This window comes from Xenopus laevis, chromosome 1L, assembly GCF_017654675.1.
Source record: "Xenopus laevis strain J_2021 chromosome 1L, Xenopus_laevis_v10.1, whole genome shotgun sequence".
Taxonomy (NCBI): domain Eukaryota; kingdom Metazoa; phylum Chordata; class Amphibia; order Anura; family Pipidae; genus Xenopus; species Xenopus laevis.
This window is the reverse complement of record NC_054371.1, coordinates 88,785,036-88,810,491: the sequence shown is the minus strand read 5'-3', so window position 1 is coordinate 88,810,491 and position 25,456 is coordinate 88,785,036. Positions and strand designations below refer to the sequence as shown.

Below are 25,456 nucleotides of genomic sequence, written 5' to 3'. Positions count from 1 at the left end.
TGTTGAAGGATTGGTGTCCCGATATCAAAGCCAATTAACTGGGCCTTCTTAATTTATGTAAAAAATAAGACTGCTTTTAAAGGAATGTCAGCCATTATTGTCACGGATTGTCAAATTGTTTGTTTCCCTTTCTGCCCACGCTCTTTACAAACACCAAAGGGATTGATACTTCTCACTGTCTTGCTTCTTCATGATGCAACTTTTGCATCCTGGACAATTCTGATGATTCTTTGGTTTTAATAAACACAAGTACATTTTCTGTGTCTTTCAAATTAGTTACTACTAAGTGCCATCTGTAATTGATCCAAAGAGGTAAAATATTTCCATCAGCCTGCCTGCAAATGCTAGTACCTCTTTTAGGTGTGCTGAAATAAATTGAAGTTTTTATACTTATGTAATTACATGATTCTTTTTAATTCCATATTTGAATTGGTTTGGTGTGAATATCAGAATGCACATATACCTTAACATATTTATTAGATCTACATGCTAACTATAAATTGGACTGGAAATTTGATTTAATGAATTAATTAATGAAATGTACAACCTGTAACTTTAATTTTAATGTGTTAAAAACAAAGATAATATTTTGTATGATTATCTATGGATGTATGATGGACTGCTGATGGATAAATGGTCAGTTCAGGGATCAAACAGGTTTCAAAAGTTCATCTGCTGATGCACCATATCATCCAGTGCATGGTGCATCAGCAGTTTAGGAATCAAACGGACAACGGTCTCCTGGCCAATTAAGTCATAGAGCATATAATAGATCGACCAGTGTATGGCTGCCTTTAATTTGTACATTGCAGTTTTACTAGGACAATTTTTAAGATAAGGCCTAACACAATCACAATATTAGACAAATGGCTAGCATATAAAAAATATAACTGTTTGAGTATAGTGCTAATTTAAGGGATTCACCAATACCCGGAAAATGCTTTTTCAAGTTGTAGATAGGACTGCTGTAAAGAGAAAGCGGAACAGCAGCTTCTTGGCACAGAGTTTTGAAGACTGGAAAGGTGACACACTTTATGGCCCACAGCTTTAACCTAAAAACAAATATGGCTTGAAATGCCATATTTTATATCTTTAACTTACTGCACTGGTCTAAAGGTTTGGCAGCTCTGTATTTTCAGGCCTTTAAATTTGTCACTGGAGCTAACCATCTTGAATTTTGTAGAGTTGGAGAAGAAAATATAGAGTAGGTGATTCCTTTGAATTGGCTAAGTAACTACTAGATTATAACATGCATGCTTTTTTTACTTAGGTACCTGTTTCAGAGGTATAGAGGTTTTAGGGTTTTTTTTACAGGTAGTTTAAATAAACCTTTAGTATGTTATAGACACTGATATTCTGAGATAAATTGCAATTTTTTGTAGTTTCTCAGTTCTTTAGGTTTTTGTTCAGCAACCCAAGTTAGGAAAATGATTAGGAAAACTTAAAACATTTAGGGGAAACAACTACACAATTGTTATTAAAATATGTTGTTTTATGTACACTTAGGGGCATATTTATTAACACTGGAGACAAGCATCACCGGTGATGTTGCCCATAGCAACCAATCAGGTCTTTGCTTTTGTTTTCTAATTTGTAGGTGACAAATCTAAATGCTGATTGGTTGATATGGGCAACATCACTGATGATGTCTCAAATGTTAATAAATATGCCCTTTAGTAAGAGGAAACTGCCCAGCGCTAATTAGAAAAGCATACAAATTAAATCAAACTATACACAAAAAGTCCACCCAGGGTGCATTTATTTGCACTTTAAATGTTCTATCTTCTTTTGGTTCCTCCAAAGCCTGTAGGTAGAAATACAATAATGAGTAAACAGTATGCACTATCATACAAAACAATAGACAGAGAATGCAGGGACCACATTGTACAAATGCCAAAATACATCTTTAGTGCAGCTGTGAGTGATAAGGCTCATTTTTATACTTGCATTAATGGGGGACATGACCGAGGTCTGGAAGTTTGGATTATAGGCAAAAATTGCACAGAAGTGCAGTAAGTACTCCCATTTATCCCGTTTCTACTAAGAATGTTATACCAGTTGCTTTAGATTATTATTTTAATATACACATAACTACACTACATCTGCATAATTAATAAATCAAAAATAAAAGAAATCTTACCTGAAGCTGTTCTGACACCTGAACTCTGTGGTGGCCTGTAATTTTGATGCATTGAGTCTGAACAGGAAGGACCAGTTGAAGTGTTGAAATATGGTGCCTGGTATGGCTGAGCTCTAAAAAGGTGTATGTATGTAAGTATTATTTGATAAACAAATAGGAAAATGAAGACAATAAAAACGTAGCCCTGAAATATTCTGACACAACCAAACAGTTTTATGAACGGTACTCCATTTAAAAGCTGTTTGACATTGCCATCTTGTGGATTTTTAAAACTGTGCTTAAATATAGCATAAAACAAAAAAGACCGCTCAAGCTCCCCACAGTACCTCACTCCAGGTGCTCAGTCCTCAGTGTCCCCACTGTGTGAATATAATAAACCTGAAGAATTGGACGGCACGTCTGGAAAGGCTTTATTGAAGCAGTAAGCTGATAATACCTAACGCGTTACGGGATAGACTCCCTTAATCATAGGCATAAGTTTATAATGTGCTTAAATATACAATCCTAAAAAGAAATCCAGTAAAACACTTATGTATTTTGTTATCAGTATTGCTCATTAGTGTTGTGTGGGTTTACCGCCAGTTGGGCGGGTTTGGGTTGAAATTTGGGGGACTCTCACCTCATCTGAAGATTCCCTGTCATGAACACAAAGGCGTGAACAAAAGTAGCATACTGTACAAAACAGGAAGACGCAGGTATGGGTTGGGAGCAGTCCAACAATAGCAACATTTCCTGACTCACGTATCACTATTGCTCATCTATATACATGGCTACAGTGCTCCACCTATTGGCCACACATTGAAAAGACTTGTTAAAAAAAAAAAACACAAACAAAGCAAAAGTTTTTTGTGAAATAACACCTCCTGTTCTCTCTCAATCACTTTGTATGGGCAGTGGGGATGAACCCCAAATGCAACAAGAACCCTTCCTGATGTAATATATGAGGAGATCTAGACTTTATTGAACAGGGGGTCCCATGGTTTTTTCTTCATGCTGTTACGCAATAATAAATTGCAATGCTAAATCAGATTACATACCTTCGATTACCAAACAAGTATCCCAATACACCTCCTGTTCCAAGGCCTGTCCAAAACCCAGGTCCCTGTTTCATATGGCTGGTACCATAACCTGATGAAAAGCCTAAATAAAAAAATGAAAAAAGTCATCATATAAAATTTTAGTTTGAAAAAACTATGCAGTATTATAGCCAACCCAAAGAAAAGATGCTTGTCTCTACATACCCATATCCTAATACAATAATGTGCTGTACCTTAAATCACAGAAAGCACAAATATGAACCATGCATCTTGGTTGCAGCTTCACTTGCGCCAATTATTTTGCATAAGTGTGTGTGTGGTTGGGGGGGGGGTCGTGAAATATAAAAGAAGGTAAGTGAAATGCCTGCTACCAGCTAGACCTACAAACTGGCCAATAAGCCATCTAAAAGCAATGGTCACTTGTGGGAATTCATATATTCATGAATTAGATTCTGTTTTAGATTCTGTTCCTTGAACCAACGGAAAATTAAAAAAAAAAAATTTGTAAACTCTCACAACTAAAGGAACTGATGGGAAAATTATATTACCTGTGTAGTCTGACTTGAAACCAGGTGGAGGAGGAGCACTAGCATGAGTCTGGCTCTGATGATCATATCCATATTCATCTGGACGACCTTGTTGCTGCATTGATGGGCCACTCAGGAAGAGCTTGTACACTCCATATGCTAGTATGACTAGAACTATGAGAACAATTACACTGCTGCCATCTGTTTTGGAATCCCAGCTCTTCGAATTGCTTTGGAAATAGCCTGAGCCAAAGCCACCACTTCTGTAGCCATCTTGTGATCTTTTTTTGCCTTCCTCTGTGAGCTCAAGAGTGTACTCTAACCCACATGAGCCACGAAGTACATAGGGATCTTCTGGGTAGTCAAAACCTTCACAGCTTACTTCCACTTTACCAAATCTATACGAATTGTCTATGTCCACTTTGCATTCCCACTGGACATTAGAGAAAGAAAAAAAAAAAACAACAATGAAAAACAAATATTTTTGTTAACAAGATCGTTACAGCAATAAAGCATCTGAAACTGTCTCCATTTATATTTATATGGGAAGCATATTGTAAAGAGGACTCTCATCCCTCTTTGTGTCTGTAATTTTGTTTTGATTATAAAGTGCAATCTTACAGCTGTGAGACATGTTGTAAACACATACATGAAAATGTTTCCAGATTTTAAAACACACCTAAAAATGTCTTCTTTTTTTTTTTAAATATTTTTATTTGCACCACAAAACAATACATAAACGACAAAGCAAACATGTTATTGCAATTATAAATAAAACTATCTTCCTTCGAAATTTTTGCTGCAACACCAAATATTGCCCATGTGGGAGTAGGTGCTATATTAATTTGTAAACTTGTTTTACAATAATGAGTAACTTTGTCCCAACACCTGCGTATTGGTAAACAAGTCCACAAACAGTGATAAATATCTGCTTCAGAAGCTGAACATTTTAGGCAAAACCTGAGTCTGACCAACACACTTTCTTCCTCAGTTCTAGGGAGAAATACCCCCTATGCATTTTAAATAACATTTCATGGAACTGACTTGAATGGAGAATTAATAACGATTTGACATGTAAAGACACCAATTTATCTTTTGTCAGTTCTGGAATTTGGTGCACCCACCTTCCCCTTCCCCTCTCAAATTCTCTCTCTGATAATGTTATACTCATTACTTTATATAAGAGGGAGATGGAGGGTTATACTATAATGGAACAAAAAATATGGTCTATTGGGTTATCCATATCTCATGTAGAAATTGTTTGGATTACCTTCTGAGTATAATGTCTGGCTTGCATATATGAAAAGGTATCCCATGGCACTCCAGTATATTTTTCCTTTACATCTGAGAATGAGTAAAAAGTGTCTGGAGTGTGCATGTCTTTTTTTCAAGGTCTTCACTTAGTACCAAATGCTAACTGAGATGCTACTGGTTCCTATGGCAAAACAAATCTGCAAAAATAGGCATTGATACTCTCAAAAATGCACTATTTTCAAGAGATAAAAAGGCATAAGATGGACCATACAGCTCTCTGTGCCATTAGCCTTACAGTTTTTTTTTGGTTCCTGGCTAAATAAATCATGTTGCCATGATGGGGTTAGAAAGGCTACAGTACTTACATACCCTTCAGTCAAGAGGAATGAGGAATGCATGAGTACAGTAGTTATATTTACTTGCATTAATATACTGTCATCTTCCACAATGCATAACAAGATGTAGGAGCAATGAGGGTAAGCATTTAACTATGTGGCACAGTAACTGCTACCCCCCAAAGCATCACTAATCATGTCCCTGCAAACTATGCAAGTTTATGTTTGCTAAACATAGGACTGAGACTAATCACAGTTTAAGAATACATGAGGTACTTCAGTGTTGATCAGAAGAAGGCTATATGCCAGACAAGAACAACAAATAGTTTAATAGCTGCATGAAAAGTGTTCTACGTGGCTCTAGTATATCTGTGACATGTAAAGACCAAAGAAACAATAGATTAACATATAATTAACATATAATGAACGTTACATTTTTGAAAACTGCTTCTAACTGGTGGCTACCTGTAATAAAATAGAATATATTACATCAAACACAACACATTATGGAACTGATAGTAGAAGAAAAAATCTAGTAAAATGAATTTTAATCATGTTACCTGAACATCAAAGCCATCCCATCCTCGGTTGTGACACTGTACTACCTGTGGCACCACTGTATGACAGCCTGCGTTACCACCAATACACTTCAATTGTGGAATAGGAGCTGAGCGGCGAGCATTGGTATAGCGGTCGGCATACAGAGTGATTGCCTGAATATCTCTCAAAAGTACTCTATCTAAAGTAAAAAAACAAAACAAAAAATTAAATAAAGCAATCATCCTGCCCAGCATAGGGCTATATAAAACACATATACCATATTGGAGGAACTTATTGCCATGGATAAAAAAACAGCTTATAATAGCTCTCTGTGTGCTGCTGAATTAAATTTGAAGTTCATTCAAAGCTTGTTTCTTTAAAGGAGAAACTTAAAATGAATATGGCTAAAAATGCCATATTGTATATACAGAACTTATTGCACCAGCCTAAACATTCAGCTTCTTAAAGCAGCAATTATCCAGGACTTCAAACTCAAATGTGACACTCACATGCTCAGTGAGCTCTGAGCAGCTGTTGAGAAGCTATGCTTAGGGGTTGTCACAAATTATCAAGCAGAAAATGAGGTTGGCTTGTAATATAAGCTGATGCTACAAATTATCAAGCAGAAAATTAAGTTTGTATGTAATAAAAGCTGATTCTACAGGGCAGATTATTAAATTCTGATGCTAGTTGCACTGGTTTCTGTGCTGCCATGTAGTAATTATATGTATTAATTAAGAATCAGCCTTATATTGTGACATTTATATTCTATGTGTACTGTATATTTTGAGTCAGTCCCTAAGCTCAGTAAGTGACAGCAGCACAAAGCATGTGCAGTGAATCAGCAGAAAAGAAGATGGGGCGCTACTGGGACATCTTTGGAGGTATAGATCTTTACTGCTAAAGGGTTGTGGTAGTCTTGGGCTAGTACAGAAGCTTAAAGCATAATGTTCAACATTTCTAGCATACTTCTTCAGTTAGCCTTTATTTCTTCTTCTAGGCCCACTCTTTCTATGATTTTCTGGTCGGGGCATGTGCAATTAAAACACTTCAAGTGTTTATGCTCAGTGTTGGTGATCACAAAGAAGAGGACCTGAAAAAGATGGTGCTTCCCAATTCTGCTGCACTACTATGAGTGAAAAACAGCATTTAGGGGAATCCTCAGTTGTGCTCAGGTTATGATTTAAAATGATGGGAAGCCCTCAGGATTCCACAGTCCAAATCTTAATAAATCTACCCTAAGTTTTCATATGATGTAAGTAGAATTGACATTCTAAGGCAATCTGCAATTGGTCTTAATTTTTGAATTTATTTTTTTACATTTGCCTTTCTAGTCTCAATCCTTTAAAATGCTTTTTTTGTTTTTAACACACATGAATATCATGTGAAATAAATCCTTTAAATTGGGACTAAGTGATGTTCAATTACATACTGAAAAGTGAGTAGGAAATCATCTGTATACAGGAAATAATGAACCCCATATTGTATTTATTTAATATTAGAGGTCACTAAGGCAGACTATTGAAATGTTACCTTGATGGTTCCAACCCCAAGCACAAGGGACCTGAAGCATGGCGACAAAAGGCAACAGAAGAAACGACCACATGTTTGCCATTATAGTATAAAAAAAAAAGAAGCTTCACACAACGCCTGTGGTCGAATACTTGGCCAAGACCTCAAACACCGTCTATCCAGCGATTCTCAAAAACATACCAATTTGTACAACCAGTTACATCACTCTACTACAGTAACAGCTACTTCCTACTTTCAGTATTGCTACTACGTAACCACACCCACTAGAATGCGTTGACGTAATGGTTTCTATGGCTGGAAAAAGAGGGCGAGGGCAGTGCCCGCCCTTCATACAAAACTTTACTGAGTGTGTAACAATGTAAATCTCATGCTAGGCAGAAGAAAGACGGTTTTTGTGGGAACTGACATCACGTTGACGACTACATTGTCATTGGTAGCTGTATTTGGTTGTTTTGTTGCGGATAGTACGCCTGTACCGGGCCCGGGGCTAAAGGGGGGCCTGGCTGTGCTGAAGACCCGAAGTCGTGCCGAAAATTGCATGTGGAGGAGAAGTGCAAAGTTAGGGATTATCTGCAAGTTCCACGATCAGTAAACTCAATTTCAAGCTGTGACACAATGCACAACTGGAGTTTTCATTAGCAGTATAAAATTGGCAGACGATCCCTAACTCTGCAATCTGGCCCTGCCCCAGTTCTTTTCAGCCAATGACATCTTCTCCCTTCCTTACATCCCGCCCCTGTAAGCATAGTTCCTGTTTGAGATTGAGAGACAAAGCAGTGCTTTGTATGTTGTGTATGTTATTTGCCTAGCTATGACTCTTTGTAGTGTGATTTATTTAGCTACCACAGAGCCTGTGTACAGAGTTTGCCTAGTGCTGGTATCAGTAGAAACCTGGATCTTGTTATATACATTGTGTGCAATGCCCACTTATACAATGATTTTTTTTGTAGGGGGCCCCTGGCACCTATAGTTTTTTTTTAACTTATAGGGGCCCCTGACCACCAATGATTTTTTTTAACTTATAGGGGGGCCCTGAAAAAACATTTATGGGGCCCCTGGTGCCAATAGTTTTTTTTTAACTTATGCGGGGGGTGGGCTGACCACCAATGCCTTTTTAAAAACATTTATGGGGCCCCTGGTGCCAATAGTTTTTTTTTTAACTTATAGGGGGGGGCCTGACCACTAATGTTATTTTTAAAAAACATTTATGGGGCCCCTGGTGCCAATAGTTTTTTTTTAACTTATAGGGGGGGCCTAACCACCAATGTTTTTTTAAAAAAAAAACCATTTATGGGGCCCCTGGTGCCAATAGTTTGTTTTTTAACTTATAGGGGGGCCCTGACCACTAAAGTTTTTTTAAAAACTTTTATGTGGGACCCCTGCCGCCAATTTTTTTGTTTTTTAAATTATAAGGGGGCCCTGACCACCAATGGCTTTTTATAACTTGTGAGTGAGGGGGTTTACCGTTTTAAGCAGTTGTGTCTTTGTGGACATTTTATTGTGGTGTGGGTGGGATCTTGGGTGGGGCTTGGGGGTGGGCGGGGACCAGGGGGCTCAGAAAATTTTGCTGTATGGGACCCCATGATTTCTGATGGCGACCCTACGTGGAACTGTAAGTTTTGTCTCTTTAGCGACGACATTACGTGTCTATAGGGAGAGGTTGTGACGTCAAAAGCAATGTTATCAAACGCTTAATCACAGAGTGCTGCTGTTCACTGGCAGAACAACAGGGGATCCTTACACACAGGTGGTGAGGAGAAGGGAATAGATATGTGGCATCTGCAGTGCTCTTGCTTATTCTCTATGCTTTCATTTTACGTTTTGTAGCCAAACAAGATCACAGACCAGTTATACATTGTTGTTTCCCAAGCGCCAATAAAATTGACCCGCTGGTATTTCTAGAAAAACCTTTGTATTGCCATTGGCATGCGTGTAACTGATAGACTGGTGTCTGTGTATGTTTTTGCAGCAAAAATCTGATAACAGGGGTTCTAATGCTTAGTTTGTTTACTGTTGGTTGGGGACGCATAAAGCAAAAGCCAAAACCTATATCAAATAATATAATGGCATGTGATCAGAGACAGCTTAGGTCCATGAGGGATCTGCAGTTACCCATAGCAACCCATTGGCTATATTTAGCAGTTTGAGGAAGAATAATGCTAGCAAAAACGTTTTTGTTGCAAGCGATCGCTACAGCAAATTTGCACTTTTGTTGTTTTTTTCTTGTTAGTAAATGAGTCCTATTGAAATAATTGGCCATACATTTGTTAAAAAAAAAATCTTCCGGACAAACAAATACACTACACTGTTGCATATGCACCAGCCCCAGATTAAGCCATTATAAATACATAATATTTGTGAAGTGAAGTTTTTATACTTATGTATTTACATGATTTTTTTTAATTCCATATTTGAATTGGTTTGGTGTGAATATCAGAATGCACATATACCTAAACATATTTATTAGATCTACATGCTAACTATAAATTGTACTGGAAATTTGATTTAATGAATCCATTAATGAATTGTACAACCTGTCACTTTAATTTCAATGTGTTTAAAACAAAGATAACATTTTGTATGATTATCTGTGGATGTATGGTGGACTGCTGATGGATAAATGGTCAATTCACGGATCAAACAGGTTTTAAAAAGTTCATCTGCTGATGCACCATATCATCCAGTGCATTGTGCATCAGCAGTTTAGGAATCAAAAGGACAAGAGTCTCCTGGCCAATTAAGTCACAGAGCATATAATAGATCGACCAGTGTATGGCTGCCTTTAAAGGAATAGTTCATTGTGAAAATAAAAACTGGGTAAATAGGCTGTGCAAAATAAAAAATGTTTCTAATATAGTTAGTTAGCCAAAAATGTAATATATAAAGGCTGGAGTGAACAGATGTCTAGTAAAACAGCCAGAATCCAACTTCCTGCTTTTCATCTCTATAACTCTGAGTTAGTCAGCGACTTGAAGGGGGGCCACATGGTACATTTTGTCAAAAGCAACAGATATAACCCATGTGCCCCCCCCCTCAGGTCTCTGATTGGTTACTGCCTGGTAATCAGGGTAACCAGTCAGTGTAAACCAAGAGAGCTGAAAAGCAGGAAGTAGTGTTGTAGCTGTTATATTACACATCCAGTCACTCCAGCCTTTATACATTACATTTTTGGCTAACTAACTATATCAGAAACATTTTTTATTTTGCACAGCCTATTTATTTACCCAGTCTTTATTTTTACACTGAACAATTCCTTTAATTTGTACATTGCAGTTTTACTAGGACAATTTTTAAGATAAGGCCTAACTGTATATGAACACAAACACAATATTAGACAAATGGCTAGCATATAAAGAATATAACTGTTTGAGTATAGGCTAATTTAAGGGATTCACCAATACCCGGAAAGAGCTTTTGCAAGTTGTAGATAGGACTGCTGTAAAGAGAAAGTGGAACAGCAGCTTCCTATAGAGAAGGTGATTCATTTTAATTGGCTAAGTAACTAGATTATAAAATGCAGGCTTTTTTTATTTATTTTTTTACTTATGTACCTGTTTCAGAGGTATAGAGGTTTTAGGGGTTTTTTTTTTTTTTTACAGGTACTTTACCTTTAAATAAACCTTTAGTATGCTATAGACACTGATATTCTGAGATAAATTGCAATTTGTATTTTTTTTTGTAGTTTCCCAGTTCTTTAGGTTTTTGTTCAGCAACCCTCCAGTTTGGTGTTTCAGCAGCTATCTGGTTGCTTATTTACCCTGGCAAGCAGGCACTTGCTTGAATAAGAGACTTTAGTTTGAATAAAAGAGGGTCAAAATATAAGGATAAGTAATAAAAAGTAACAATAAATTTGTAACCTCACAGATCAATAGTTTTTTTAGCTGCTGGGGTCAGTATCCACTATTTGAAATCTGAAAAGAAGCAGGAAAAAAATTACACCATACTAAAAGTTCACTTAAAATGTGAACTACCACTTTAAAGTCCTTGAGACCAGACCTTTTCCAAAACAAATGTATCACAGTTAGGGGCACATTTACTATTGGTCGAATATCGAGGGTTAATTTAGCGCAATTAAAGGAGAAGGAAAGGTAATTTGCAATACTCAACTATAATTGTTGCTTGTGTGACCCCTCCTGAACCGCATTATTTTCAATGCCCAAATCGGTCTGGAGCTCTCATACCGTTACGTCGAAGTTTTCAAACATTCTATTCTTTGCGGCCGCCATTTTGGCCGTGTCAACGTCATGTCCTCTCTCTCCGAATTTGAAATGCCCATGCGCTAAATTAAGCCCTCCCCTTGACCTCGCGCGTCACACACAGCTAGCTAGCTCAAGAAGGCGTGTCTGCTGCTTCTTTCCCTGCTGCTGCTCAATATGCGCATGCTCAGCAGTACTACAGAGAGGAACTGCGCATGATCCAGGTCGTGAGTCGCAATGGGAAGATAGGCATGCTGGGAAAAAGGCTTCTCCTACTCTACACTATCAGAGGAAATGGATCAACAGAGCTGCTACAAGAAAGCACACAGAGGTACATGTAACACACCAGCAGACTTTTAGTAACACAGCTGCTTTTTTAAAGATAATTCATGTTTGGGCTTTACAGGTCCTTTAAATCCTTCGAATCGAACGATTCAAAGGATTTTAATCCATCGATCAAATGAATTTCCTTCGATCTCAAATTGCGTAGAAAGCCTATGGGGACCTTCCCCATAGGCTAACATTGAAGCTCGGTGGGTTTTAGGTGGCCAAGTAGGTGGCCAAGACTGGTCGAATAGTCAAACGATTTTTAGTTCGAATCGTTCGATTTGAAGTAGCCAATTCGATGGTCGAAGTAGCCAAAAAAATACTTCGAAATTCAAAGTATTTTTTATTCTAATCCTTCACTCGAGCTAAGTAAATGTGCCCCTTACAAAAAGATGCCAGTACTCGAGGCAATTCAAACAAAAGAAACCCCTTGTACATTTATTATGTCACACCGTTTCGGGGGCGTTCTCCCTTCGTCAGGTTATACCAACACATAAGTGTACAAGCTTTAAATAACCACAAGCCCACCCCCTCATGAATAATAAAGAGCCAATAGTCCAATGTACAATCCATCCGGATATTTTTTAATCAAAGTTCAAAAGAAAGATCTTTGCTTTTGGCAGATCCTCCCCAGTATTGACGCTATGTGCGCCGTGACGTCAGAGCTAGCGCGTCGTGACGTCAGCGCGCGCGCCGTCACAGTGACCATCCGGCGGCGGCGGCGGCGCAACTAGGGGGGACCGGAACTGGAAGTTTTCAGAGGTAATTTTTTTCCGGGCCGGCTAGGCTGGCGCTAGCGTGTAATCCGGACCTGGCTACTGTTAATACATTAGTTGTTAACATTCTTCAGATGCTGCTGAGAAATATGTCAACCAGTGCAGCAAATTGATACCTGGCTTGCTTAGGGAGCTTCTAGTTAAGGATTTGTTGTATTTGTAATACAAGAGTGCTGTGACTGTATTTGCGTTTATATGCACTTATGCAAACATTTGCATTCAAAACACCTGTATGATCCATGTGTACGAACCCTAAGCATCAATTCCAACACATGAGTAGTTTCTATAACTGTGTTAGGGAGCAATAATAGCCTTCATTTTTTGTCTATGTACCAGCGTTGCACAAAGTTAGTAAGTGATATTGGCCCATTCTTCCAGGCATATTTGCTTTATCTTGTTCAGGTTTGTTGGATGATACTGTTCGCCCCACAGTGTGAAAACCACTGCTTTAAAGTGATACACTAAAAGAAAATTCTCTACAAAATATTAAATACTGTCATGGGAAAAAAAAATTTTTTCAAAATGAATCAGTTAATAGTGCTGCTCCAGCAGAATTCTGCGCTGAAATCCATTTCTCAAAAGAGCAAACAGATTTTTTTTTTAAATTCAATTTTAAAATCTGACATGGGTAGGGTTGCCACCTTTAATGAAAAAAATAACCGTCCGGTGAGGGGCGGGTACAAAAAGGAGGTGGGCCATGAAGCAAAAAGGGGCGGGGCTATGCAGCGCCCCGCAAAAAGGGTCGGGGCAATATCGCACCGATGCAAAGAAGACTACAAAAAAGGTAAGTTCTGCGCAAATGGGGGCAGGCAGAGGGCTCTTTTTTAAAGGATATTACAAATTACCGGCAACTGCATTGCCGGTAAATTTGTAATATCGGCCCCGGCCTTGGCAGGTGTTTTACTGGCTAGGCCAGTAAAATACCGGCCGGGTGGCAACCCTAGACATGGGGCTAGACCAGGGGTAGGCAACCCACAGCTCCGGAGCCTCATGTGGCTCTTCATCCTGCTTGTTGCGGCTCGGTCTTGCGTCTTTGCCTGTCATGCCGTCTATACAACCCTTGCACCTGCTGGCGGCTTCTTGAGTGTGCGACCGCTGTAAGCTAACGGTTAGCTTACCGCGGTTGCACATTCAGGAAGCCGCCAGCAGGTGCAAGGGCTGTATAGACATCCCAGAAGTGACAGGCAAGACCTAGCCGCAGCAAGATGATTCATCATGGTCCTTACTGTGGTCACACACTCAAGACGAGAGAAGCCTCCAGAGTCCAGCTGCTACAGGTGCAAGGGCTGTAGACGTGGATGTGACGCATATTTTAATGACGTCTATAGTCATCGCCTATAAACAGATGAGAACACTAGCATTTAATAGGGCTATTCAGTGTTTAATTTATTTCAAAGTAGGCCTACACATGCACACTGCACTTCTGTTTGTTGTATTCTGTTGTTGTAACAGTTAAAATTAAAAAAAGGTTAAAACTTTTAAAAGTTTATAAGCGGTGTTATGTATTGCGGCTCCAGACTATTTTTCTTTAGTGGAAGAGGGGGCAAAATGGCTCTTTTAATTTCCCAGCTGCCCCGTCATGTGACTTTCTGGCAGACTGCTGTTTTTCCTTCTCAATGTAACTGAATGTGTCTCAGTAGGACATGGGTTTTTTACTATTGAGTGTTGTTCTTAGATCTACCAGGGAGCTGTTATCTTGTGTTAGGGAGCTGCTATCTGGTTACCTTCCCATTGTTATTTTTGTTTGGCTGCTGGGGGGGTGATATCACTCTAACTTGCAGTACAGCCGTAAAGAGTGATTGAAGTTTATCAGAGCACAAGTCACATGACTTGGGTCAGCTGGTAAATTGACAATAGGTCTAGCCCCATGTCAGATTTCAAATTTGAATATAAAAAAAATCTGTTTGCTCTTTTGAGAAATGGATTTCAGTGCAGAATTCTGCCGGAGCAGCACTATTAACTGATTCATTTTGAAAAAAATTTTTTTTCCCATGACAGTATCCCTTTAATGTACCTGAAAATTACCTTTAGTTCATGTTGTAAGTTATTGTTACTTGAACTTCCTAAACCTGACCGTTTTGCCACCCTGATTCTCCCTTCTCAACCTGTCATTTAAGATGGCCATAGACGCACAGATAATCTAAGACGAAACAAATTTTTGTATGATATTCGGTGCGTCTATGGTGGGAAAAGAGGTGACCGATACCGGCAGAAGATTTGAATATCGGTCGGCTCGTTGATCAGGCTGGATGGCAAATTTTGATTGGGTGCCTTTGAAGGCACCCAAACATCAGTCATTGTTAGTGCTGAATCATTAGATACAGGTAGCATTCTATTGTTTCTACCTGTATATCTGTATCTGACGATTCAGCTCTACACGTGTGTATTGAAATGAACGACCTTTCATGGTAAGATCTTTTCCAAGAAAGATTGTAATTGTTACATCTATGGCCACCTTTAGAGTTTCTAATGCAAACGGACTACTGCTGCATAAATGTAGTAGCCCCTTTAAAGGAACATGGTGGATTAGATAACTAATGTAAAATCATCTGGAAAATACCTTATGGCAAAATTAAAAATATCATGCAAACACAATATTATTATATAATTAATTTCTGGTGTCTTTATTGCTTTAAGGAATACTGCCAAACCCTTTAATTTTCATTGCTTTGTACCAGAGGCAGACATTACACTGCATAGTCAGGTACCCAAAATAGCTTCTGTTGTTGAAATACATATCTGTGGATCACTGTACACTTATATTCCACAACAGTGACCCATTAATACTCAAAACAGTTTATGTTAACCATACCTTCCAACTGTCCCATTTTCAGCGGAACAGTCTAGTTTTTGACAGCTCAACCCGCTTGTTTTTTTGACAGCTCCTGCGTTTGTACTGAAAGTCTCGACTTTCTCTGCAGTGAACAGCCAGAAAAAGAAACAGCGTTTCAAACTTAATTGGCTTTTGGCAGAGAACCCAGAACAGCCACCAGGTGCAACTAAGGTACTTTGTAACAATTTTGAGATAAGCAAATAAGTAATTGTAACAATTTAGATAAGGAGGTTCCTTGGGAAAAATTAGACTCACAGCTTAAAGGGAAATTCACCTTCATTATCAAAACTGTAATAACTGAAAAAAGAAATACAAATATGTTCAAGCTTTCATAACCACATTTTTTAAAATTAACATGGTAATTAGGGGGTGTGGCAACAAAAATGGGTGCAGCAAATGTTTTTGTTCCTCTTATTTCCAAAATGTTGGGAGGTATGTGTTAACCAATTGTGCTGTTGTATACTCAACTTATAACTAGGTAAAGTATTAAAAAGTAACAAATTGGCAAATCCTGAATCAAATACTGGATTCTGTACTAATCTAAAATTAGATTCTGTAATAAGGCGTATATAATAATATTTTTAAAAGATATGATTATCATCCTTTTTGAGTGCTGCATTATTTTTTTCAACACTGTATTACACATACACGGGCACCCATAGGCCAGCTAAAGTTTGTCGCCCCCGTCCCCGCCCTTTAATGCACACAAATTTTCATCATCGGGACAGGAGCAATGGGGATTGGCACACAGGAAATGTAAGAAAAACTTTTGTATCTCCTGCGCATCCCCAGTGATACTGAACCAATGTTGGTGTGGTTGGTCAGCATGCTGCCCCCGATATCTTGCTGTCCCAGGCCCGGGCCTTGGTGGCCTTTCCACAAATTCAGGCCTGACAAGGTTAATTACTCTCTTATTGTTTTATTTACAGTACCATGGATCCAGCCCTACTAAGAGACAGGGAGCTCTTTAAAAAGCGAGCTCTGACCACTCCAGCTGTGGAAAAACGTCCAAGTGCTTCTTCTGAATCTTCAAAGAAAAAGAGAGCTAAACTTGAACTTAGTAGCACTTCTGGATCCAAGCCAAGCTCAGGTCAGTTACCCCAATGAATCATTTCTTATGAAATAATGGTTTGCAGGGAATGTTGGTTCTAGGAAGAGATTATTTCAGGCCAGGACTAGAGAATGTTTAGTAATCTCGATTCTCTACTACCCTGCTGCGCCTCTTGTCTTTCAACTACATGCGGATTTCTGCACTAAATGCAAAATGTCAAATTTCTGTGCCAAAATCTGCCGCATCTGCCTGCACCTGAGCGTAAACAATGCTTCCAGGTACAGACAGACCAGGAGCGTAAGAGCAGCGGGCAGTGAATTCTCGTCCTGCAGTGAAACGCAGGTCGAAATCCGTCATCATCTAGCCCTGGCCTAAAGGAGAAGGAAAGCCAGTAATGCATTTATTTGGCAATAGATTAGCCACACTGGGGCAAGCTAGAACACTGTATATATTCTGCAGAATGCTCTACCATCCCTGAGTAAACAGCCGTAGAAGTTCTCTCTGTTTTCTTAAAGGAATTGTTCAGTGTAAAAATAAAAACTGGATAAATAGATAGGCTGTGCAAAATAAAAAATGTTTCTAAAATAGTTAGTTAGCCAAATATGTAATGTATAAAGGCTGGAGTGACTGGATGTCTAACATAACAGAACATAACCCAACTTCCTGCTTTTCAGCTCTCTTGGTTTACACTGAATGGTTACCCTGGTTACCAGGCAGTAACCAATCAGAGACTTGAGGGGAGGCCCCATGGGTCATATCTGTTGCTTTTGAATCTGAACTGAATGCTGAAGATCAATTGCAAACTCACTGAACAGATATGTACCATGTGGCCCCCGTTCAAGTCGCTGACTAGCTCAGAGTTATAGAACTGGAAAGCAGGAAGTGGTATTCTGGCTATTTTATTATACATCCAGTCACTCCAGGTTTTATACATTACATCTTTGGCTAACTAACTATATTAGAAACATTTTTTATTTTGCACTGCCTATCTATTTACACAGTTTTTATTTTCACACTGAACTATTCCTTTAAGATTGCAATCGCCATATCAGTTCTGTGTGACAACTTCCCTGCCTGCTTCTACTGATGGCACCACTCTAGGCACCACTCTAGGCTCAGATTAGAGTAGGGGGAGTGAGGGAGTAGGGACAGGGCAGTGAGGAACTGCAGGCACGGCTGCCAGCAGCAGAGGGTTCGAGCAATGAGAAGGAAATCTGACACCAAGCCCATATGTAAAGAATAAGGGGAAAGAAATGTGGTGGCTCTTTTGCAGAGGACTCAGAGCAGTAATATTGTGAGTTTTTGTGGTTGTATTTACCTAGACCTTTCTGTTCCTAGAATTTGTTTCCACATTTTACTAATCTGCAGAACAATTTTCCCTTTGCACAACATCAGTTCCACTGTACTTGTGTGTTGGCCAAGGAAGAGAAATGGTTCTGTAGGGTAGTCAAAGTACTGCACATTATTATTAAAAGGGGGGAAGATACTTTGCTAATTAAAGGTCTTAATCTTGCTTATTGGCAGTAGGATTAGAGCACCCAGTGTTGATTCAGAGTATTGGGATTTTTTCGTAGATTATAAATAAAAAAGCAGCAGCTCTGATTTACTGTTATAAGTATGACAACAATATTGTAACCAAAAACGTGTTTAATCTTAAATGTAACTATTGCATTAATAGAAATCATGTTTTTGACTTATTCATTTATATGATTTAAAGGGGTAGTTCACTTAAAAAATAACTTTTACTATGTAATTGGTTAATTCTAAGCAGCCTTTCAATTGATCTTCATTATTTATTTGTCATAGTTTTTTAATTCTTTGCCTTCATCTTCTGACTCTTTGCAGCTTTCTAATGGGGGTCACTGACCCGATCTAAAAATGCTTTGTAAGGCTACAAATTTATTGTTATTAGTACATTTTATTACGACATTTTATCATGTCTCTTATTCAAATTTGCAGAAATAACAAAATAATAAATTGTGTGGCAGTTCCCACTATGAATGGGTTCTGTTGACCTTGGATACTTTTCTTTGTCAATTATGTTGCAATTTTTTTGCTACAACGGACATGTTTTGCGACACAACGGATTCTTTGCTACAATGGTTTTTATTCTTTGATTTTTTTTGAGACTTTTGTTTATTCTATTCACTTTTTGTTTAAAGACACTTTTTGAACTGATCACTGCTTCACAACCGGATTTCATACTGGATGAGACTTAATGTTTATGTATATAATAATGCTGATGTCACGGAAAGGGGGCTGGACATGTAGTCACACCCCCTTCCTCACTTTAAAAGAGCATTGTATGGTGTAACACAGGGCTTGAGAAAGGGCCTAGTAGGCTCGAAACGTTGCCTTTTTGCATATGGGCTTAATAAAATAATTCTTTTTGAACACAACTGCAACCTGACTCAGTGTGCTACTGGCTTTCTTTTGGATATCGATTTGACCCAGTGACAGGGGTGGGTCTCACAGTACAGCACCTGGCACTACAAAAAGTGTGTATTTGGGAGGTGAGCGCTCCACTTGATTGGACTTACGTTTTCTTATTCAAATTAATGCATGGTTGCTAGGGTAATTTGTACCATAGCAACAAGATTGCTGAAATTGCAAACTGAGGAGCTGCTTAATAAAAAGCTAAATAACTCAAAAACCACAAATAAAAAATGAAAACGAATTGCAAATTGTCTCAGAATATCACTCCCTTCATCATAATAAAATTAATTTTTCACATTTGTTACATGTATTACCAGACAATTTTTGACAAGTATCCTGGTGGGAACTTTATTATAGTAAAATAATATTGTGCTAAATTCAAAACATCATTCTACTCCAAACTACAAAGCTATGCTAAGGGCAGTGTTTTAATACATTTCTGAAAATGTGATTGCTTTAAAATACTGCACATTGCTGAATTTATGTTGCATATTTTCTTGCAAAGAACAGGTGCTGCTGCGTCAGTATGCATTGATTTACCAAAGTATTTCGACTGGAGGGAGCTTTAAATAAAAATAGTACATATGAATTTGTGTGGGTAATTTAACTTCTGCAAACCAAACACATTGACTACATATTATGTGTTGTAAGCCCCACACTCCACCCTATGAAATGTTTTGTAAAGTACGCACTCTGACTAATTCCAAATGGTTAAAGACCTCTATCTACTATAAACTGAAAAGCTATGCTTTGCATAAAATACGTTAAATAACAAAACAATCAGTCCAACATCATGATTAGTGGTCAGGATACCTAATGCAATGAATAGTCATGGTGCAAAAGAAACAGTTGAGCATACAATTTTTGCAAAAAAAAAAAAACAATTGATAAAATGTGTGCTTTTTGTGTGTATAGAAACATGTCCCTTACCTTTTTTGAGCAGGAGGGCTCCCTTTTGAAGGGGCACCAATCTGCAGATTCTCTTGCAGCAGGGTGTTTTCTGCTGTTCTGAAGTGGTTGTTCCTGTGACAATAGCATCACAGGACTGACATAACATCTGCCTTGGCTCAAGGAGGTGTCACCTCCTCTGTAGTTCTACACAGAGAAGTGTCCATTTAAGAAAGGTCCAATAATGTATGTTCCTGCCTTTATTGTGCTGCTTTTCTTTTTTTGAAATGTGCTGTAAATTTCAGACGTGACACCTTGCTGACAGAACCTGCCATGCCAGCTTGTGAGAAGAATGTGTTTGTTATTTTCACTTGCTGGGGTAGCAAAGCCCATTTGGTTGGATCAAGGAAAAAAATATTAGGTTGATGGAGTGCATTAGCGACACATTATATGACTTAAAGGCATAGACTAAGAAACTTGCAAATAAAATAGTTTAGTGGTTTCTTTTATTGTAAACAGTTTTCCATTTGCTTCTTTTAAACTGCATCATTGATATTTGCCACAAATTAACTGTACCGAATGATAACAAAAATATAATTCTTTGAAAGCCATTCAGTCTCATTTCATCTGAAGAAGGATTTATTAGAACATGTTTGATCACTTAAGAACAGAAGTGATTATTAAAAGTAGCAGGTCATAATCTTATATACCCTCTAGACCACAAAATCAGCTAGACAGCTGATGTTACTCTGTAATAAGTAGTTCATATTAATAGTTCCATTAATGAATGTACTAAAAAATCTGTCAGTTCAGTGGGGGTCAGTCAAGTTTGCCCTACGTTTAACCATACTTGCCTTCCTGCCCCTGTCACACTGCTCTGTGCCTTCATTGCTTGATATGTATATTATGTAACCTTCTATGAAATGATTGTGCATTTTTGCAAAAGTTATACAAATTGCGTAGGTTAAGGGGGCCCAATGATCTTGTTGTGGTGCCCAATAACTGCTGAAAAGTTCATGTAAGAGCTAATATCATTCAGTAAATGGATCCCAAAATATACACTGTTGATGTTACACTATATAAGAAGATTATATTTACTTGCATCCCAAGATCAAAGCTAATCTCCACAATAAAGAACTACATTTATGTCCGGTGAGAGTATGGTTTTCTACTATAACTAAAGCTTAAAAATTACTGTATCAGCTCAATGCCACCACAGCTCTTTAGATAAGGTTTATTCCTCTCAAGATTCTCACATGTGTATCAGTTGAATAGACCCCATTTAAAGAGCTGTGGTGGCATTGGGATGGTATAGCATTGCAACAATAACTTCATTGTTGGGGCTAAGATATTAGCTAGCACCGTAGGCTTTATCAAAGGCTTTGATATGTTTTATGGATATGGATTTGCCTAAATTTTTTTCTCCATTGTTCCTTTAAAAATTGCACAGAAGATCCACTTTTTTGATGAGGTTGGCGAACAAGCAGATCTTTCCTCATTATTCCCACATGTCTAAAATACTAGGAAGGTCGTCTGGGCGAGAACTGCATCAACATACCGATGTGGTGCTTGGACTTTTTCAATATCTGGGCAATTTTCGGCAAGATATTGGTCAGGCAGACCCCATACAGAGGACAGTAGGCTGTCAACTTGTTACATAAAGCCACCTAAACTTAACTTTAGGTGCCCATACACTGAGAGATCCGCTCATTTGGCAATGTCGTCAAACGAGCGGATCTCTCTCCGATATGCCCACCTTGAGGTGGGCAATATCGGGCTGATCCGATCGTGGGCCCTAGGGACCAACGATCAGATCCTAACGAATAGCAATGGGCAATGTATTGGAATGACTGGGGGATTGGCAGCTGTGCTCTCAATCTCAGCAGGCACCCCCGCTCCAGGTGTAGGAAATGAAGTCAATTAATAAGAGAGCTGAGAGAAAAGCAAACGAAGAGGCAGAACTTGCTGCTAGGTGCTCTTTATTGCACACAACATGTTTCGGGCCGAGAGCCCTTTATCACACTTGATAAAGGGCTCTTGCCCGAAACATGTTGTGTGCAATAAAGAGCACCTAGCAGCAGGTTCTGCCTCTTCGTTTGCTTTTCTCTCAGCTCTCTTGTTAATTGAATAGCAATGGGCGGTCGGATCGCGGGACCGCATCAACAAATAGATGCGGCCGCGATCCGACAGGATTTTTTGTCTCATCCGATCGAGATCTGGCCGAATTTCGGCCAGATCTCGATCGGTAAAGCCCGTCGGGGGGGCCCCATACACGGGCCAATAAGCTGCCGACACGGTCTGTCGGCAGCTTTTATCGGCCCGTGTATGGCCACCTTTTGTCAGACATCTGTTGTCAGACTTAAACTCACACATGCAACGTAAAGCTAAATTTTGGGTTTTGAGTCTGCATGCACAAGTCTTAAACCTGGAAAAGTTAAGTACAATGGACATTGTACTTTTTCCCCAGACTTGTGTATTTTTTCATAAAAAGAGCACTTCAAAAACATTTCAATTCAGTGGGGGGTACCTAACATTGTCAACAATATGCATTTGTCCTTGTCTTTTAATAATCACTCATGTAGCATCAGTTATGACTAATATAAACTCACTTTCTGCTTATATTTTCATGGTTGTAGAGTGCCACTGCTTTTAAACATAGGTCTTTCATTTTATCGGGCTAGTACAGTAAATTGAGCATATAAGTGTGAATCTTTCCCTTTTAAGAAAGCCCAGACATCTAAATGCAAGACTGATTCAACCTTCTAAAACAACAAATCTACACAAAGTAATGTATTTTGGGTTCTGTAAACACAACTGTTGGTAAGACTCATTATGAATAGTAAATACATTAATGACAAATAGCTGGAGCTTGATTATACACAGGGCTCCCTAGCCTTTTTGCCCCATCAGTTTTATTGGGTGCCACCATTCCTATAAAGACACAGACACTGCAATAAAACACAATCACATCAGCTTTAAAAGAAATGTGAAGGATACAGATTTGGCATGTTCCTGCATTGATAGTCATACAGCAACATGGGAAAAACACATGTTGTAATTATGGAAAAATGGAGTCTTGAATAACTACCCTGCCTAGGGCACTGTTTCATCTTAATCAACCTGTACAAACAGCACTACATAAAAATAGGTGCCGTTAAAATATTTTTATGTAGTACCACACATTTCACCTTCAAGATTATGTACTTCAATGTTTTCCTTAACAGAGGATGCTTTTCTTATACTATGTATCTTTAAACAAACCTAGAATGGAATAACAGAGTAGCCAATGAGGATGCAGGAAAATTATATTGGCCTTGTGAAGGAGGATACGTGCCAGTTGTTTGCAAATTGTCCTCTTATTTGCGCAAGCACATCTATTTCTCCTTCCAGTATTCTTATACGCTTCTTACACTACTTCAGTCTTTCGTTTCTTCATGCTCATTAAGGCCCTTATAGGATTTGGCTCATTCTCCAGATCTTTTACTGTCTTGTGCTTGGCACAGCAACAACAGTCCAGCATTTCATATAGAAAGGCAAGCAGTACGAGTGAGAGTACTGTAAGAATAAACAGAACCAGGATCACAAAGCAAGCAGTGTTCCAGCCATCATGGAAAGGATAGATCTTTTGTACTTGAAAGCCAATTTGCTGCTGAATCAAGGCTGTTTCATTCTTCCAGGAGCCAAGAGATGCCATCTTGATAGGAATGACTGCAAGAAATTAGAAGTTTATTGATAGATCTGTTTCTTTATAATATGTGTACAACAAAATAATTTCAAAGTAATATGCAAGATACCCAAATTGTCCTAAAACAGTTCGTCTGAAGTAGTTGCTGGGAGGCCAGGCCTGAAGGCCAGTTAGAGTGAGATTGCATTGCAGGATACTTCTGAAATCCTATTCTAAAATTGATTTAGCATGAGATTTAGGCATGCTTCAAGCTATGGCTAAACACAACAGTGTTTACATATATCTGTAACCCTGTTATACAGATTGGGATTTGCTAGTATTTGGGACATATTGGGAATATGAGGATTTCAGAAGTCACCTTGGAGCTCCATGACCTGTATAAAAGCACAAGGCCAAAGGCCTTGGTGACTTAAAACATCCTTACATTTTACAATAGGGGGTACTTTTTTCGCTATATAAACAGTGTTTGATGATGTCATGTGGCTTACTGAAACGGTTATAAAATATGAGGATATTAGAATTTACTTTGGAGTGCTATAACCTGTATATACCCTGTATAAAAGCCTTTGGCCTTTTCATTGAGCTAGTTCAGAGTAGCGATGGAATTAGAGTCAGTGTTATATAGTATGGGTTGTAAGGTTTTGTGGAGAAAGTAAAGAATTATATAATTATCTGTATTTTTTTGGGCCATCCTCAACAGGTACTGTTAACAGTGCCTCAAACATGCAGCCTTTGCCTACGGAGCACTGGTGCAAACTGCAAAGTGTGATTAAAAATTACAGTAATGTATTGTATGAGCTTTATGTAATGACATTTTTGGCAGTTGATTCTATTATGGTAGAAGAAAATGCAGCATCACTTTATAAAAACAATATGTGCTTTATTCTACAAAATGCGGTCTAGTTATGGTTCGATAATCCTTATCTGTCCATTTTTATTTTCAATGCCTAGTCACCATAGATATTATTAGCAGGCCTAAGGGTGAATTGGCAGTCTGACTGCACTTTTCAGCTCACAATATATTGTCTCAAAATTGCATCCCAGATTTAATTCTCAATTTTAACATTGCAGAACTACACAGGGCAATGATTGTCTCTAGGGTATACAGCTGTAGGTTTAGATGGATGTCAGTAATTTACTTGGAAGTGAAAAAGCTACACATCACTCTACATGTAAAGTGGCCAAAACTCTAATGGCCTCCAGAAACCCATCATGTCATATTACTCATCAATTCAGCATATTGCTTTTAGGCTTGTAGATCAGGAAAATGATGCTGAACCTGTCAAAGAAGTGCACTGAGCATGCCATTCAGATTATCAAGTTTTCAGTAAGAGACCTTAAACCCCATATCTGTGCATTGTGTGACGTATAAACAGGAAGTAAATGTTATTTTGGAAGGTAGCAAAAGACGATCAGCCATGTGGGGAATACATTTTTCAAAATTAGTGTCTGCCTGTAAGAGTTTTGTTTATATTATGCACAAAATAGTGTAGTGTCTGCAGGGAAGATAGTTATTTGATTACTATGGGCATTTCCACTGTCTGCTTGAGAAAGGCTGCTATGAGAGCTGGCTTGTACAGCTTGCCTAGATTCACAGTTGTGTATGTATTTTCAGGTATGGCACCCATATGTAATAAATATGTACCAAATTAATAATCAGGAATGCTAAATAATATTTAGCTTTAATCTGATCTAAACATTGATGTTGTTACATGCAAACAGCACATTCTACAGATTGGCTTTGAAACAAATAACTGCTATTGTTTATGTGATTGTGTAGTTTCCTAGTTTATATAAAGCATATTCTACTGGCATATTTCTAAAGTCATTGACAATAAATGGGCTTTTCAGCACACGCAGAATCTACAGTATGTTGAAGTACAAAATAAGGACTGTTA

At 38.4% G+C, this 25,456-nt stretch overlaps 2 protein-coding genes across 6 annotated transcripts in view; one reads left to right on the top strand and one right to left on the bottom strand.

The window, feature by feature from the left end:
* Positions 1–1,583: 1,583 nt before the first annotated feature.
* Positions 1,584–11,682, bottom strand: saraf.L (store-operated calcium entry-associated regulatory factor L homeolog). 2 transcript variants are annotated; one of them, XM_018252955.2, is made up of 6 exons: positions 11,474–11,682; positions 5,854–6,032; positions 3,726–4,137; positions 3,178–3,280; positions 2,141–2,253; positions 1,584–1,804 (listed from the first exon to the last, which is right to left on the bottom strand). In XM_018252955.2, exons 1-6 carry the CDS (start codon positions 11,508–11,510, stop codon positions 1,779–1,781), a joined length of 870 nt encoding a protein of 289 aa, XP_018108444.1. In that variant the 5' UTR covers positions 11,511–11,682; the 3' UTR covers positions 1,584–1,778. The 2 variants fall into 2 exon arrangements, with proteins under 2 accessions (XP_018108444.1, XP_018108435.1); XM_018252946.2 differs by lacking the exon at positions 11,474–11,682 and adding an exon at positions 7,367–7,939 and having other exon boundaries at positions 1,585–1,804.
* A 108-nt stretch (positions 11,683–11,790) lies between these two features.
* The window catches only part of gtf2e2.L (general transcription factor IIE subunit 2 L homeolog), a 30,605-nt gene continuing 16,939 nt past the window's right edge, over positions 11,791–25,456 (top strand). The window contains exons 1-3 of one of the 4 annotated variants that reach the window (XM_041591096.1): positions 11,791–11,893; positions 15,548–15,669; positions 16,428–16,588. In XM_041591096.1, the coding sequence (XP_041447030.1) occupies positions 16,432–16,588 (157 nt within the window). In that variant the 5' untranslated portion in view covers positions 11,791–11,893; positions 15,548–15,669; positions 16,428–16,431. Of the gene's footprint in view, positions 11,894–12,494; positions 12,652–12,679; positions 13,068–15,547; positions 15,670–16,427; positions 16,589–25,456 lie in introns of those variants that run through there. The other 3 variants (XM_041591091.1, XM_041591098.1, XM_041591092.1) reach the window with 3 other exon arrangements.

What these genes read in the sequence shown, in the direction of transcription:
- saraf.L (XM_018252946.2), bottom strand. Translation starts at nt 7,448, where the DNA reads ATGGCAAACATGTGGTCGTTTCTTCTGTTGCCTTTTGTCGCCATGCTT. An exon ending in TTGGGGTTGGAACCATCAAG is followed by an intron (nt 6,033 to 7,366) that starts GTAACATTTCAA and finishes TTTTTACTTTAG; the next exon opens with ATAGAGTACTTTTGAGAGAT. An exon ending in TTTCAAGTCAGACTACACAG is followed by an intron (nt 3,281 to 3,725) that starts GTAATATAATTT and finishes TTTTTTATTTAG; the next exon opens with GCTTTTCATCAGGTTATGGT.